Source organism: Pelecanus crispus, chromosome 2, assembly GCF_030463565.1.
Source record: "Pelecanus crispus isolate bPelCri1 chromosome 2, bPelCri1.pri, whole genome shotgun sequence".
In the NCBI taxonomy this organism is placed as follows: Eukaryota; Metazoa; Chordata; class Aves; order Pelecaniformes; family Pelecanidae; genus Pelecanus; species Pelecanus crispus.
The window spans coordinates 22352424-22366087 of record NC_134644.1 but is presented as its reverse complement, the minus strand read 5'-3'; the positions used below and the strand labels follow the sequence as shown (position 1 = coordinate 22366087).

Here is a 13664-nt window from a genome sequence, read left to right as displayed (position 1 = left end):
GGTGACTATGAAAAAAATGTTGGTGTTACAGTAAGAAAGCAACTCCATATACAGCCCCCCCACACACACATTAATACAGTTTATGAAACTGTAAAAAGAGAGATCATGAGAAGTTAAACTAATTTCCTGTTCATGTGACACTAGTAGGACTGAAACTGGATTGCTACCATAATTTCTTTCTGACGCTCCTTTAAAAAAGAAAAAAAGTTGAAAATTTATGAAGCTTACAAACCACCAGCCATGCAGATAATTGAAAACTTGGTAGAAGTCATTCCAGTGTGACATGCAGGGTGGGGTTCAGCTCATCAAGTGGGGTGCCTGAAATTTAGGTGTCAATATGTAGCTATCCCTCTAACAACCCTTTACACTAGTCATCATTTAGGGTTGGTAAATGTAGGTGCCTACAGCCATTTTGACACTTCCTGGGGTACCTAGAAGGGCTGCATAGGGTGCTCCAAACTGCCACCTGTATCAGCAGAGGCAGCTGATGCTCATCTGGGTCTCCAAGGTTCCTTCATTCTGATGGAGAAGGCCACAATGAAAGCACATAGCCAAAAGCTAAACCCGGACAAATTAAAGTGAGAAATGATACACACTTTTTTAGTGACTATGATTAACTATTAAGTAACAAGTGTAAAATAAAACATCAAAACTTGTGTCAGATTGTTTGTATTTTGGTTACTTCAAATCAAGACTGGATTTGAACCGAAAAGCAAATGTAGAATAATTTGACATGGCTGCAGTTGTTAGCTCAAATGTAGTGCTTCAGTTTTGAAGAGGCATTTGTGGAAGGGGTATCATTTTTACAAGAAAATGGAAAAACAAAAGAGACACACACAGGTAGGGGGAGGAAAACATCTTTCTCATCTCTAATCATGTATCTTTCCCTACCTTAGGGTCCCAGATCCTCAGCTCAGAAATGTATTTAACCCTCACATGGGGGATAACAGGGAAATTAGTCAAATGTCTTTTGCTGGGGGATAACAATATGATGGCAACATGGGCAAGGCAGCCAATTCTATTCTTTGAACTATGTTTTAGTTTCTTTTTCTCTGTTTTGTGTATTTCTCTCTTACATTTCATTCTACTAACTTTGATGCTGTTCTTTGTGATTCCTGGGTGAGCTTTAGCAACCGGCAAAAGTGCTCAAAAGGATTTGCATTTCTTGTGTGCTTGTCACTGTTTATGATCCTTTCTTCTCCTTTTTTCAGAAGTTTTTGTTTTATTCACAGATGTGGAAAAGAATGGAAAGGAAACCGTTGCCACCTAAGTGCTAAGCCTCTTCAGCCTCCAACATCAAGTCTCGTGCGAAATGGTGGGTCTGTAAAAAGAAAGAAATATCTTTCAATTCATTCTTTGAGTGTTTCCTTTTGCTTATTTCTGTCTTTGATTGCTCTGATTTTGCAGATATTTGGATTGGGCTGGGTATCGGTTTCTTGCTGATTAAAATTACAGCTGCTGCCTTGTATTTCCTTTTGAAGAAGAAAGTGCCAGAAATGTAAGTGAAACTTTTATTTTGTGTAAAGCAGACACAAATGTGGCACAAGCAATGGCTAACTTCCCAGTCTCTTTGGTTTCAACTTTTAAATCTCCCCACAGTCTGTTTGCCTTCATGTGCAACACTAAGCATAAAACCTAGCTTTGCAATAAAAGCTGACCTCAGTGGACCCCAGTCTGGAAACAATGAGTTACAGCTTGACTACTTAGCGTGTTTTGATTGCAACGCTGTATGATTATTCCTAAATTACAAAATTCACCATTTATCCACCTTAATGGCAGTAGCCCTGATTTTTTTACATGATAGTTAAATGTGAAAAATAGAAGGTATTTATGGTTTCTTGAAGTCTCTGAGGCCAAATTAGTTTCTTACAGGCAGATTCACAGCTCTTCCTGAAGCTATTGAGTACCACATGCAGCTGGGGGGACACTTTTTCCCTAAATATTTCAATATTTACATACATCTGAGAACTTTCCCCGTGATAACTGGATGGAATAAAAGTGTGGGGGGGTTCTACATTAAAATATTAGGGTTTTTCATAAAAAGCTTTAATAGACTGGAAAAAATGCAGGCTGTGAGATGGCAGAGTTATGTGACCTTTTTACAAGTCACAGTGTTTTTCTCCTCTCCTTTAATTACTACAGTCACATTTACTATCTGACTTGCTGTTTTAATGTTTTATTAGTCATCTTAATCAGTGGTTCTTTAGAGGTGTCTCACCAATGTCACCTTATCTATTCCTTCCACCCATTTCCCCTACCACTTTGTCTTACACCCATTATCCAATACTGTCATCTTGCACCAGGATCACCCCAGTACAGACCTCTTGGCTTGTGGTACAAGGACCTGTCTTACTCGTGGTGAATGAGTGCTCTAGATGGTGATTTTTTTTTTTTTCCAAATCTATGTTTCTTCCATCCAGTACTATGCTTGCTATTAACACTGTGCAAATAGCAACTAAATTATCTTCTGACATCCTACAGCATCAAGTGCATCTGCAGTAAAGGAAAAAAATCAGCAAAATTAATGGTGGTTTATTTCAAAATTTTTTTTCAAGTGCTTTGACTAACAGTACTATTAGTACTAGTGATATCTCTTCATCCAGTTATTTGATTTCAGAGTTTTTTAAGGTATGCCTTAGACCGACAGTTCATTATTTCACAGATATATTTCCTAGCCCTTCCTGTTATCCTTCGGAAAAGCTCTGCTTTCTCTCTCCTCCCAAATTTAAAAAAAAAAAAAAAAAAAAAGTTTGCTGTTTCTTATTTTCCTCTAACACTTGTATTTTTTCTCTGCCCATCTCTTGACTTACTCTGCTAGCTCCTTCTATGTCAGGAAGTACCTACCACTGTCCCTTCCTCCCTTTCAGCAATTCCTGTTGTGCATTGCCTTGTCCATTTTCATGTTGTTAGATTTCCCTTATCCCTCATTTTCTTCTCCAGAATTCATCTTCAAAGCTGTCTCTTTTCCTTTAAACCTGTGCTCTGCTATAGACCTTTCTTTCTTTGGGGATGTTTTTATCTCCCAAACTATCTACTAAATGGTGCAGACTCCTGGCCTGACATTATTGCTGCTGACAGGTCTCTTAACACTGCATGCTACCCCTGACAGGTAGAGTTGTCTATGGACACAGAAGCAAAATGCTGAAGCAGGAACATTTAGTGGTTACTGTTAATTGAGTTCATAGCTTCACCTACATTCTTTATGTCTGCTTCCTCTTCTGTAAAGTGGAAATAATAGCATTTCCTTATCTTACTTCACAAGGGCTTTGAGACTAAATTCATTCACATTTATACAACCTGCTAAGGTACACATATGGAAAGGCCCCTCAGAAGTGCAAGATAAGTTGTATTGTAAGTGCTGCTTGCTTTTGGGTTTTTTTTTTTTGTAATTTCAATTAATATTTTTGCAAAAAAAATTCAAATGTTTTTTTCTCAAAACATATTTGATGGTGTTTTAACCAACAAATGACTAATTTTTTAACGTTATTTCTCCTGTGCTCTAAACACTCCCTTTTACCTTTTTCTTTCATAAATGTCTGCTTAAGGGTTATTGCACTGCCATCCGCTTCTCTTCTACCCACAATCTGTATTCAAGGAATACTTTTTCCTTTCTTGTAATATACGCTAAAAAAAATAGAGTCTTTTTTGCCCATGAAAAGGTACCCTGTTGCAGTATGATGCCAAACACTTAAGTGTCCTATTAGGTATGTAATAAAACAGGGATGAATGAGGATCTTCTTACTATTGCACTAAGAAAGTGCAAGCCCTGACATGAAGAGAATCAGAGCTGTGAAATAGAGAGTTTACACAAAAAAGCTTATTTCGGTCTTGATTGTTGTCATTGGAACTACCAATGAAAGGAAGTTATGACGATGGAAGTTTTTGCGGTTCCAAGTTTTGTCTATTAGGCACTGACTAAGATCGTCAAATCATTTTGCCCATCATATAGAATAATTTTTTTTTTCATTGTTTTTAATTACTGTTGACTTAACACATAAGTTAAAATGTATCTTATAGGCATCTTACCAAGAAATAATCTAGCTAATAAATGGCAATTTCATCAAAATTGTGAAATTGTAAAAACAATGAAATCCAAAACTTTGAATTTGAGAAGATAAGCTCATCCAGGCAGTTTGACTCTCCCTCTTCAATTACCTAGTGCCTAGCATGATTTAGTATAGAAAAATCACAGCTGGAAACATAGTAGTAAATTAAGACAAGTTATTCCTTAACTGTTTTATCAGTAATCAGAAGTGACTAGTCAAAATGCAGCCAATGTTATACTGAAGTTTGGATCTTTAAGATAAGGCTTTGGAATAAGAAGTGACTTGTGTTTGCATAAGTCTGTAAAATGTACAATGTGACAGCACCACACAGAGGCATGAGATTTTACTCCTGATTTTTTTTTAAGGGGATTTGATGAACTAGAGGAATTTAACTGTGCATATGAATGATACTTTCCTACAATTCATCTTCGCTTCAAAGGCTTGTGTCCGCTTTTAGCTTTCCTGGGTCATGATGTTTTCTTAAAGTCATTAGGCAATAGCAGCACCCTAGAAGTGCCTGCTTGGCCATTCTTTCACAGGGAAGCTTTCACACACTTGAGCCCATATTTACTGCCTCTTGACAAATTCTTTTGCTAGCTATTTTTTAATAATTTCTATTAGTGTCTCCTTTTTCCTTACTGGTATAGAACCACACATGCAGGCATTGGCAAATGGTCCTCCAGAGGCACAATAACAGTTGTAGGTGCTAGATCCCAGGACGTTTTAAAATGGAGAGCAGGTCCATCTATACCTCAATGGAAATAGCACAGGAATGTGCACAAGAGCTGGAGGAGAAGTTTCAGTGTCCAATAGAACTAATTTTTTTTTACCAGAAAACCAGGTAGCAGGCAGCAGGGGTAGGCTGGTGACCCCTTAGACAATCGCTGGCTAAGTTGTCACTAACAGCAGTGAGAATTTAAGTTACATTTGTCCCTCTTTTTCTTCACTAGAAAGATTTATGGTGCCTTAACCCCTTCTTTCAACCCAGAAAGAATGCCCTGCTTCCCCTTTGCTCTCTCCTTCTTCTCCTTCCTTAACAAGAATTTCATCTCTGATCTGCAGGCTTTAAACTCTTCAGTGCCTGAGTAGGAGTTACTGGAAGTCATCATATAAGTTTATTTCCTAATGGACAAAAGCAGCTTGCCACATGGCTTGGCAGCAGTGTACTTCATTACCACTATGGCATTCAGATATGCAAGCTACTTTCCAGATCCCAGCTGGGGATATGTGAAACTTTTGTGTAGAAACCCCAAATCAGAGGAAGCTCATAAGTTTCTCAGATTCCTGTTCGTGCTTCAGAGATTACATTTTCTAGACCAGAAGGGAAGGCTGCCAGTTACTCCACTCTTTCAGTGGCATCTGTCCTTAGTGGCCAAATAGAAGCAAAGCTTCATTTAGCTTCCATATTATTGCAGCTGCTTTCTCATGCTTCATTTTACTTTAAAAAATGAGAATCAAACACTTTCTGCCCAGCTAAGCTATGTTTCTTTGCTAGTGCCTCCAAAGCAGTCAATGTCCCTGGTTTCTTTCAGCTTGTTTCTTTCCTATTCTTAATCTGTGCCATCAGCTGCAATGCTAATATACTACAGCAATTATCAGTCCTGGCAGTCATAATGAACACAGAAAATTAAATTTTCCAAAGCATATCAATAATGTACCTTGCCACACAGGCAACAGAGTGAAAAACTGAGGTGCTCTGAGAAAATATTTCAAAAAGATAGAAATTCATGGGCAAACAGGACCCACAGAGGTCATTTTTCATCCTGCCACAGGACAGGCTCAATTGTATCACTTCTGGGTTTGCACTTAAAGACCTCGAGCAACATGAATTTGATGGCATCCCCAGGCAATCTTGGTAACCTAGGCAGGAAGAAAGTTGACTGTTAGAAAGTTTTTTTCTAACTGCTGATATGTCTGTTTACAATTTAAGTTCATTCCTATTCACCATGGACAAGAACAGATCATTCCCTTCCTCCTTGCAAAAAGGTTTTTATGTACTTGAAGGCAGTTGTCATGCCTCTTTACAGGCTGCTTTCTTTAGGCTAAACAAGCTCAGTGCTTTCAGCCCTTCTTCATGGTTAAGGTTCTCTTACAATTATGATGATTCCCAGTTGCTGTTGCCAGGACTTTCTCCAATTACACCATACCATTCTGGAGGTCTGGTGTGGAGGAATGGATAGCGTATTCCAGGGGAGGCTCTCCAAGTGCATCTGAAGGACTGCCAGAGGTCATTGCTGGCTATGCCTCTGTTCATATCCCAAAGTGATAAACAGAATGACAATAGAATGACATTTATTGAACCATTTTCAGCTTGTGATCTGGAATGGAGACAGATACTGTTCTTGTAGAATGAGAGAAAAAGGTGCAGTTTTATGAGAAAAAAGAAAAACAAAACTAGGAAGCAACGGCCGTAACTGTTGTTTGGGAGTTGTTTTATTAGTCTAATGCTGCTATGCAAATCCATTCCTTCTTCTGTAGAATATTTTTTTCTGAAGGATGAAACCCAGTGCTATAATCAGAAGTCTTCAGTTTTTCTGAAATGTACATCTCACAACCACTACACACAGAAAGGTTTGCAAAGAAACAGGAGGTGCCATGCTGAAAGAACAGAGCAAATCTCTCAGTCTATAGCCTTCAAGATCACCAAGATGAAAGATGCAAAGGACTGATTTTTTAAAAAAATAAATAAATAAGTTTCCTAAAGTGACTCAAAAGGTACAAAGTGCAGACCTAGGAAGCCCAGATAGCATATTAATAGCCTGATCAAACATCCAAGTGATTTGTAGATGATTCTAAATGCAGCTTTTTGGAAAGTCTGCCCTCCTTGCATCACGCCTCCCATTTCTCCTGTGGGATGTGCAAAATACAGCCTACTTCTGCAAACCTAAACTTATCTTAAAAGTTTTTATAAATGTTTTGGAAATTGAGGTCTTGAGTTACAGTTTCTGTTTAATGTTTTGGAAATTGAGGTCTTGAGTTACAGTTTCTGTTTAGAACAGAAGGTTTAGGACATCTTAAAGAATTCTTTTAAGGGGCTATGTTAATTAGTAGCTTAATTGTAATTGAATCTTTGGCCCATTGGGATTTTGTCACTGTTGTTATTGACCTGATAATAAACATTCTTCTAGTACTGTGTTTCCTACAAATTTGTGTACTGTCTAAAATAAATAGTTGATTTTTCATTGAAAGGTACATTGAAAAGTATAAAATTCTGCACTATTGCATCCAAATGAATGAAATCTAGATACTTTAATTTTCCATTAAAAAACATGATGTTACTCAGCAGTCCCTTTATACACTGGCAGGTATTTTGTGGAGTATAAAACTTTCTCCCATCTCTGTGAAGTTGTAGTGGAGAAACCTATGACAAGGCAGTAGTTTTTGCTACTAAAGAATGCAGATGAGCTTAGCAAAGCTATGACCCATGTGACCTCATCCCAAGATGATTAATCCTCTCCTTTCCTACTGTGGTATTTCTGGTTATGTTAGAAAACCCAGTTCTCTCTGAGCTGCTTTACCCACATGTTTGAGTCGTCTTTTTTTTTTTCTAAACCATCCTGTGCTTGGCATTTTTAACCCTAATTATTCCTTGCTTGATACAGTCTTCTGAATTTGGTATTTATGGGTTTTCTTCATAAATGAGATTTATAAACATTTAACATTGATTAATTATTCTGGACCGTAATTTTTGTTAGTGATGAGTTACCCTTGCCCTTATTGTACAGTGGTAATACATGCATAACTTTCTTCCCAACATGAGACCTTGTGATGGGCATATTGCACTTTACTGTAGCAATACGCTATCATTTTCTATCACGGCAATATTTCACTTATGTCAGGTAACAGCAAGCACTGCAAGAACGAGCTTAACTCAAGCCATTGCAATACATTTAGTTAAACTGCCCGATTAAGCAGTTTAAAATTGGGGTATAAACTGATGACCAGATGGCAACACTCACCCCACTGACCAACACTGCACTTTTATGCTCTCCTCAGCAGTATCTATATTGGTGTGACAGAGTACTGGAGTGGGCATACCATTGCTTTGCTCTAATAAGGAAATATTCATATTTCTAATTATCTAAAGATCTAATGTATTGTGTTTACTTCTAGGGATGTATGCACAACATGTAAAGTAATGTGAATATGTCATATCAGTTCCCAAGCACAGGCTTCTTGAGGCAGTTACCACTTCATCCAACTGATGGATTATAGCACTTGTGTGAACATGTGATTAAATTTTCTCTTGTATATTCTTTGAGGTCTTTTAAGTCATACAAAAATATTTCAGAAATTTTTAAGAATAATTATTGGTATCTCTTAGAAAGAATTATTTGCTACATTCACAAACAGGGTGTAACCATACATATGTTTATATAAATACATTAATATATATATGTACCTATGTGCATATATGTGTAACATATGTTATGTGTAAGGTAATACATTCAAGGTGACTTCCAAAGCCCTGCTTTGGCAAAAAGGTTCCTAAGAATAGGAGACAACTTAAGAAAGCTTATTCTCCACTTCACCTAAATCTGGGGTGCATAAATTCAACCAGTGCCCATATTTTGGGCTGCAAAATTCCCATAGACCCTAAGTTTAGGTGCCCAACTACATATGCTCTTTCATGACTCAGAACTAAAGCGGAGTGACACCTGAAATCTGCTGGACAACCTGAGCAAGACTCAATTTTCATGCTTGAGAAAACCTCACACACATAGACAGGACCAATTTCAGTACTAAACACAACAACCACAGACACGCTGCTGAAGAACTCAGCCAGCACTCTTTTTGGTGCCCACAGTTTGGCACAGTATCCTGCTGGTTAGTTATCCTCCTGGCAGTGGAAGCTGGAGATCTGTGTTCAGCGTCCTTCCTGCCCTCAGGACAGATCTAAGTACTAAGCATGTTCTTGCCCAAATAAGCAATATATACGTCTTGCACAAATTGCTTAAGTTCAGTGGGGGAGTGGGGGATGAAGGAGAATCAGACCTGTCCCTATCCTTATAGTTTGCTATTGACATATTAGAGGTGGTTCGCACTGTGGATTGTGGGATTTGTGTTGCCCGTCGGAAGTGTCTCCACTGACTGTAAGCAGAATCGATGCACTTAATTCCGTTATCATGCTGTGAGGCCATACAATTGGTTTGCGATGTCTAAATGAGGCACCAGAATTAAGGCATGCAAATCTGGCCCTTTGGGCACTAGTTTAGAAGCAAAGCCAAGTTCCTAGAAAACTTCTTATCTGAGTTTGCTTTTGGCCTCAAGTTTTGTGAGCCATGGTGTGATTTTAGAGTAAAAAATCAATTCTGTGTACAATTTGTGAAGTTTATTCAGGAAGATTAGTATGCCAATATACACTTAGGAGGCATATAAATAACCTAATATATTATAGCTTCACTAAACTAACTAAAAGCATCAGAATATGGTGATTTATTATGGTTAAGATTAAGATCAAATAAACAAATCAACAGGTTCAAATATTCAGCTCTCCACATTGCTGTCAGGTACTCAGACTGAATTATGAGACTGGCATTAGAAGGAATTACTTTCTGGCAGTCTTGTGAAAGATTTTAAGGAGACATGTCTGTTCTAGTCTAAAACTCAAACTTAAGTTCTTGCACTGATTTAACTCGTAAGGTGATATGTTTCTGTAGCCTACTTGTGCCTTCCGCGCAAGCATCCATTCTGATTTTAGTTCTTTGCAAAAGAAATCATGTGGTGTGTCTCACCTGTGGATCTTGCTGAGGAACAACAGCTTCACTTCCCAACATCTCCATCAGCTGTGTCTCTGTAACTGCTCTTGTGCCCTCCGTCCTGCCTGCCACAGTAACACAGAGCCTTATCAGTTCCTACAGAGACACTGTTTAAGCCACTGTAGGAGTGGCTTTGGAATAGAAACACTTTTTAACGCAAGAAAATCCGTCTCAGTCATTGAGATTGAGTATTAGCTTTAGGGAACTTTTTATTCAAGAATACTGTACAAACACAGCTTTCTATTATACACAAAGGCATGTATATGCTCTTATTCATAAAAGCATTAGTGAAAAAAAATTTTAAAAAAGCAACTAAATGCATCTCTTCAAAAGCACAGATTAAGAAAAACAAAGTGTGCTTCTGCTTCATTCTTCAGTAATTTTAACCACTGTAGCTGATGCTTTTTATATGGTGTCGTGGTTTAGCCCCAGCCAGCAACTAAGCACCACGCAGCCGCTCGCTCACTCCCCCTACCCCGATGGGATGGGGGAGAGAATCGGAGGAGTAAGAGTGAGAAACACTCCTGGGGTGAGATAAGAACAGTTTAATAATTGAAATAAAGTAAAATAGTAATGATAATAATAACAATATAATAATGATAATAACAATAATAATATCCAAAGCAAGTGATGCACAATGCAATTGCTCACCACCCGCCGAGTGATACCCAGACAGTTCCCGAGCAGCGATCGCTGACCCCTGGCCAACCCCCCCAGTTTCTATACTGAGCATGATGTCATATGGTATGGAATAGCCCTTTGGTCACTTTGGATCAACTATTCTGGCTGTGCCCCCTCCCAGTTTCTTGTGCACCTGGCAGAGCATGGGAAGCTGAAAAGTCCTTGACTGGCATAAGCAGTACTTAGCAGCAACTAAAAACATATCTTTAAAGTTCTAGCTGAGGTAATGGACACGAGACCCATTATTAGTACAATTTGTCCTATTCACCTGTTGCACATTGCTTAAGGCATTGTGTTCATTCATGAAACCTTTGCGTTCCAATTACTTCAGCAATTTTTTAAATACTTCTGACTATGTAGCAAAAGCTATGGGGAGCTTCTATAGCTTTAAAACTAATTCTGATGATTTTGAGCTAAAATAGAAGTTCTTTCTAATTCATTGGAAAAATGAGTTCTTATAACAATTAAATAACTAAAGTCTTCTTGAACTTGGAGCCTAACACCATATTAATTACTGAGCTGCTAATGTGATAGTAACAAAACACAGGAAGAACATATTATCACATGCAAACACATTATAGCAATGCAACTTTTTAGCTAATATCATGTTTTATTTAATGTACAGCACTGTACCTGCATTTTATGAATACCAAATAGCCCTATGCATATCTAAAAACATATACCTTTTAGCAGCAACAAATGAAAAATTGTTACTTTAACCTACACACAACTTACGCAGAACATTGGTTTAATTTCATTCATTTCAGTAGAGCTCAATCAGAGATACATTTAGCCATCTATATTTTTTGACTCAAGTCTTCTCAACCTGCAACTGTTTGGTTCTTTGACAACCTGTGTGATATTGTGGGTGTTTTTGTTGTTGTTTGCTTGACTTTTCAAGGAAACTGGAGGAAACCGTTAATGCTTCATTTGCCAACCCATTGTACAAAGACCTTAGTTCATCTGCGAACGTAAAGGTAAGGAGCAATAGCTGCCTCTATACATTCAGAAAAATGTGAGGCTGTAGTCCTCAAATAAGTTTTCCATTAAAACAATCAGTGTAATCTCTCACTGAATGGTATTTAATAAAACAAGTAAGAATTAAAAATTGCTACATCACTCAGATCAGTTCCAGTGCATTTTCAAAACATAGGCAGATTTGAAATCAACTCAGTTTTGAGAACATCTTGATGTTTATAACTAATACTGACTGTCTGATGCTGAATCTGAGAAAAAAAGAGTTTGGGATGAAATATTTAGCCAGACATATAGAAGAAAAAGCTCACTGGGACTTGTCTCCTTTTGCTTCTGGGAAAAAAAAAAAAATACAAAGCAAACACCCAACAACAAAAAAACACCAATAACACCACCACCACTAAATGTAGGATTCAGCACCCAAGTTGCCTTTGCACACTCACTCAACTTTAATAAAATAGTTTATAACAGTTCCCTATACCTTAAATGTCCATTGCTATTCCCATCACTGTAAAATTCACCTTGACACTAAACAAACACTTGGTCACACATTTCCCTAATACCACTTGTTGATCATAATTAAGAGACTGCTAGAGTAACAAAGAAGTTTGTGAATAAAATACATATCTAAAAGTAAACATATTGCAACAAAAGATTTCAAGGCAAGATTTAATTATCAAATTACAGTGATAGCTAAAATTCATGGTTTACATTTAACACGAGAAATATGATTGACTTAAAATGCAACTATCTCTGCTATTTGATTTATCATTGAAAATAATACAGACAAAGCACCTTGGAGGTAAAAGAAGAAAATAAAAGATGTTTAAAACATCATTCCTGCCCTCATTTTGATACTACCCTTATTAGAATTGAAAGAACTAGGCTTGTTTTAAAATAGAAAATAAAGCTTTCTTGTCCTTTCCACGGTGAGTAATATAAGATTCCACTGCAGCTTTGAATAGGATTAACTATGACATGCCATTTACTTTCTATGAAAGGTTCCTTACACCTGATTTTAGAGATGTTAGATCAAATTAATTTACTTACAGGTTGGGGTTTGTGAGAGCTCCAAGTTGGAAACATTCCCATCACAATCATGTCCAATTTATCAGGACATTTTTGTTTTAGTTAAAATAGATTCCTGACAGGCTTCATTTAATAGCAAGTTGAAAAACAGAAGTACAGTGTCAGGAGAGACATTTTCATAGAAGACAGCCCCAGGCACTGTGATTGAAGTCCAGTGCTGTACCACATTTTCCTCTGTTTTCTTTAAGGTCAGGAAAATACGTGTTTTCAGTAATTTTTCCTTTAAAAGGGAAAACAAGAGTTATGAATTTTCTCTGAGTCTGATGAGGCTTAAATCTGAATACTGTATCACCAACCAAAACTTATGGTAAAACACGAGCAACACTTCTTATCTCCAGCTGAATACTCACAAGTTACACGCATGCAGCATCTCTTAAGTTTCGTAAAGAAAGAGCAATTCTCCCCAGACCTTTCTGAACACTGAAGCCATGTGGGCCTAGCATTGCCACACACTTGCCTATAATATTGCCTCGTAGTTTTGGATCCATAGAGTTTGTTATTCAGACAGCCACATGGAAGGATATTTTCAGAATATTATTTGCAGCTCACTAAATATACTCTGAAGCCATTGTTTTTCTTTTTATAGTCTCCTGTGTATGCCACCTCACCTGCTGTTCAAATCAGTGTTTCTCCATGGCATGAGGTATGTAATAACACATTTTTCTTATAAAGTAAGATATGTGTTACGTTATTAAATAAAATTGTTTAATAGAGGAAAGGGAAAAAAAGTCACTTAAAGTCAATGGTATATTGGTACTCATAATGTTAGCACCTCTGGGAAAATGAGAAAGCTGACCAGGGTTGGATTGGCTGACAAGGACCTCATAACAGCAATTTCATTAATGTTGCTCACCATAGCTACTTGTTACAACATACAGTAATTCAACACTTTCCAGTAAGGCAGGTGCTGAAGAAAATGTTTAGAACTACGGAAGTCCTTACCTGAAGGGTTCATGTTATCTCTTTTCTCATACATTCCTCATTCAAGAAAATTAGAACTGGTCATTTAAATTACAATACCAGGTACCAAAATTAGTGACTCACTGCAATTACAGTATTGCACACAGACTCTCCCAAAATACTACTATATGTGTGTTAGAGCAAGAGCTCTGGA

General features: G+C 37.5%; 1 protein-coding gene across 1 annotated transcript in view; it reads left to right on the top strand.

Moving 5' to 3' along the window:
- The window catches only part of MALRD1 (MAM and LDL receptor class A domain containing 1), a 285717-nt gene that overhangs the window by 271650 nt on the left and 403 nt on the right, over nt 1–13664 (top strand). Inside the window, exons 36-39 of the mRNA XM_075728156.1 lie at nt 1233–1315; nt 1408–1498; nt 11388–11463; nt 13137–13193. Coding sequence (XP_075584271.1) covers nt 1233–1315; nt 1408–1498; nt 11388–11463; nt 13137–13193 — 307 coding nt within the window. The remainder of the gene's footprint in view (nt 1–1232; nt 1316–1407; nt 1499–11387; nt 11464–13136; nt 13194–13664) is intronic.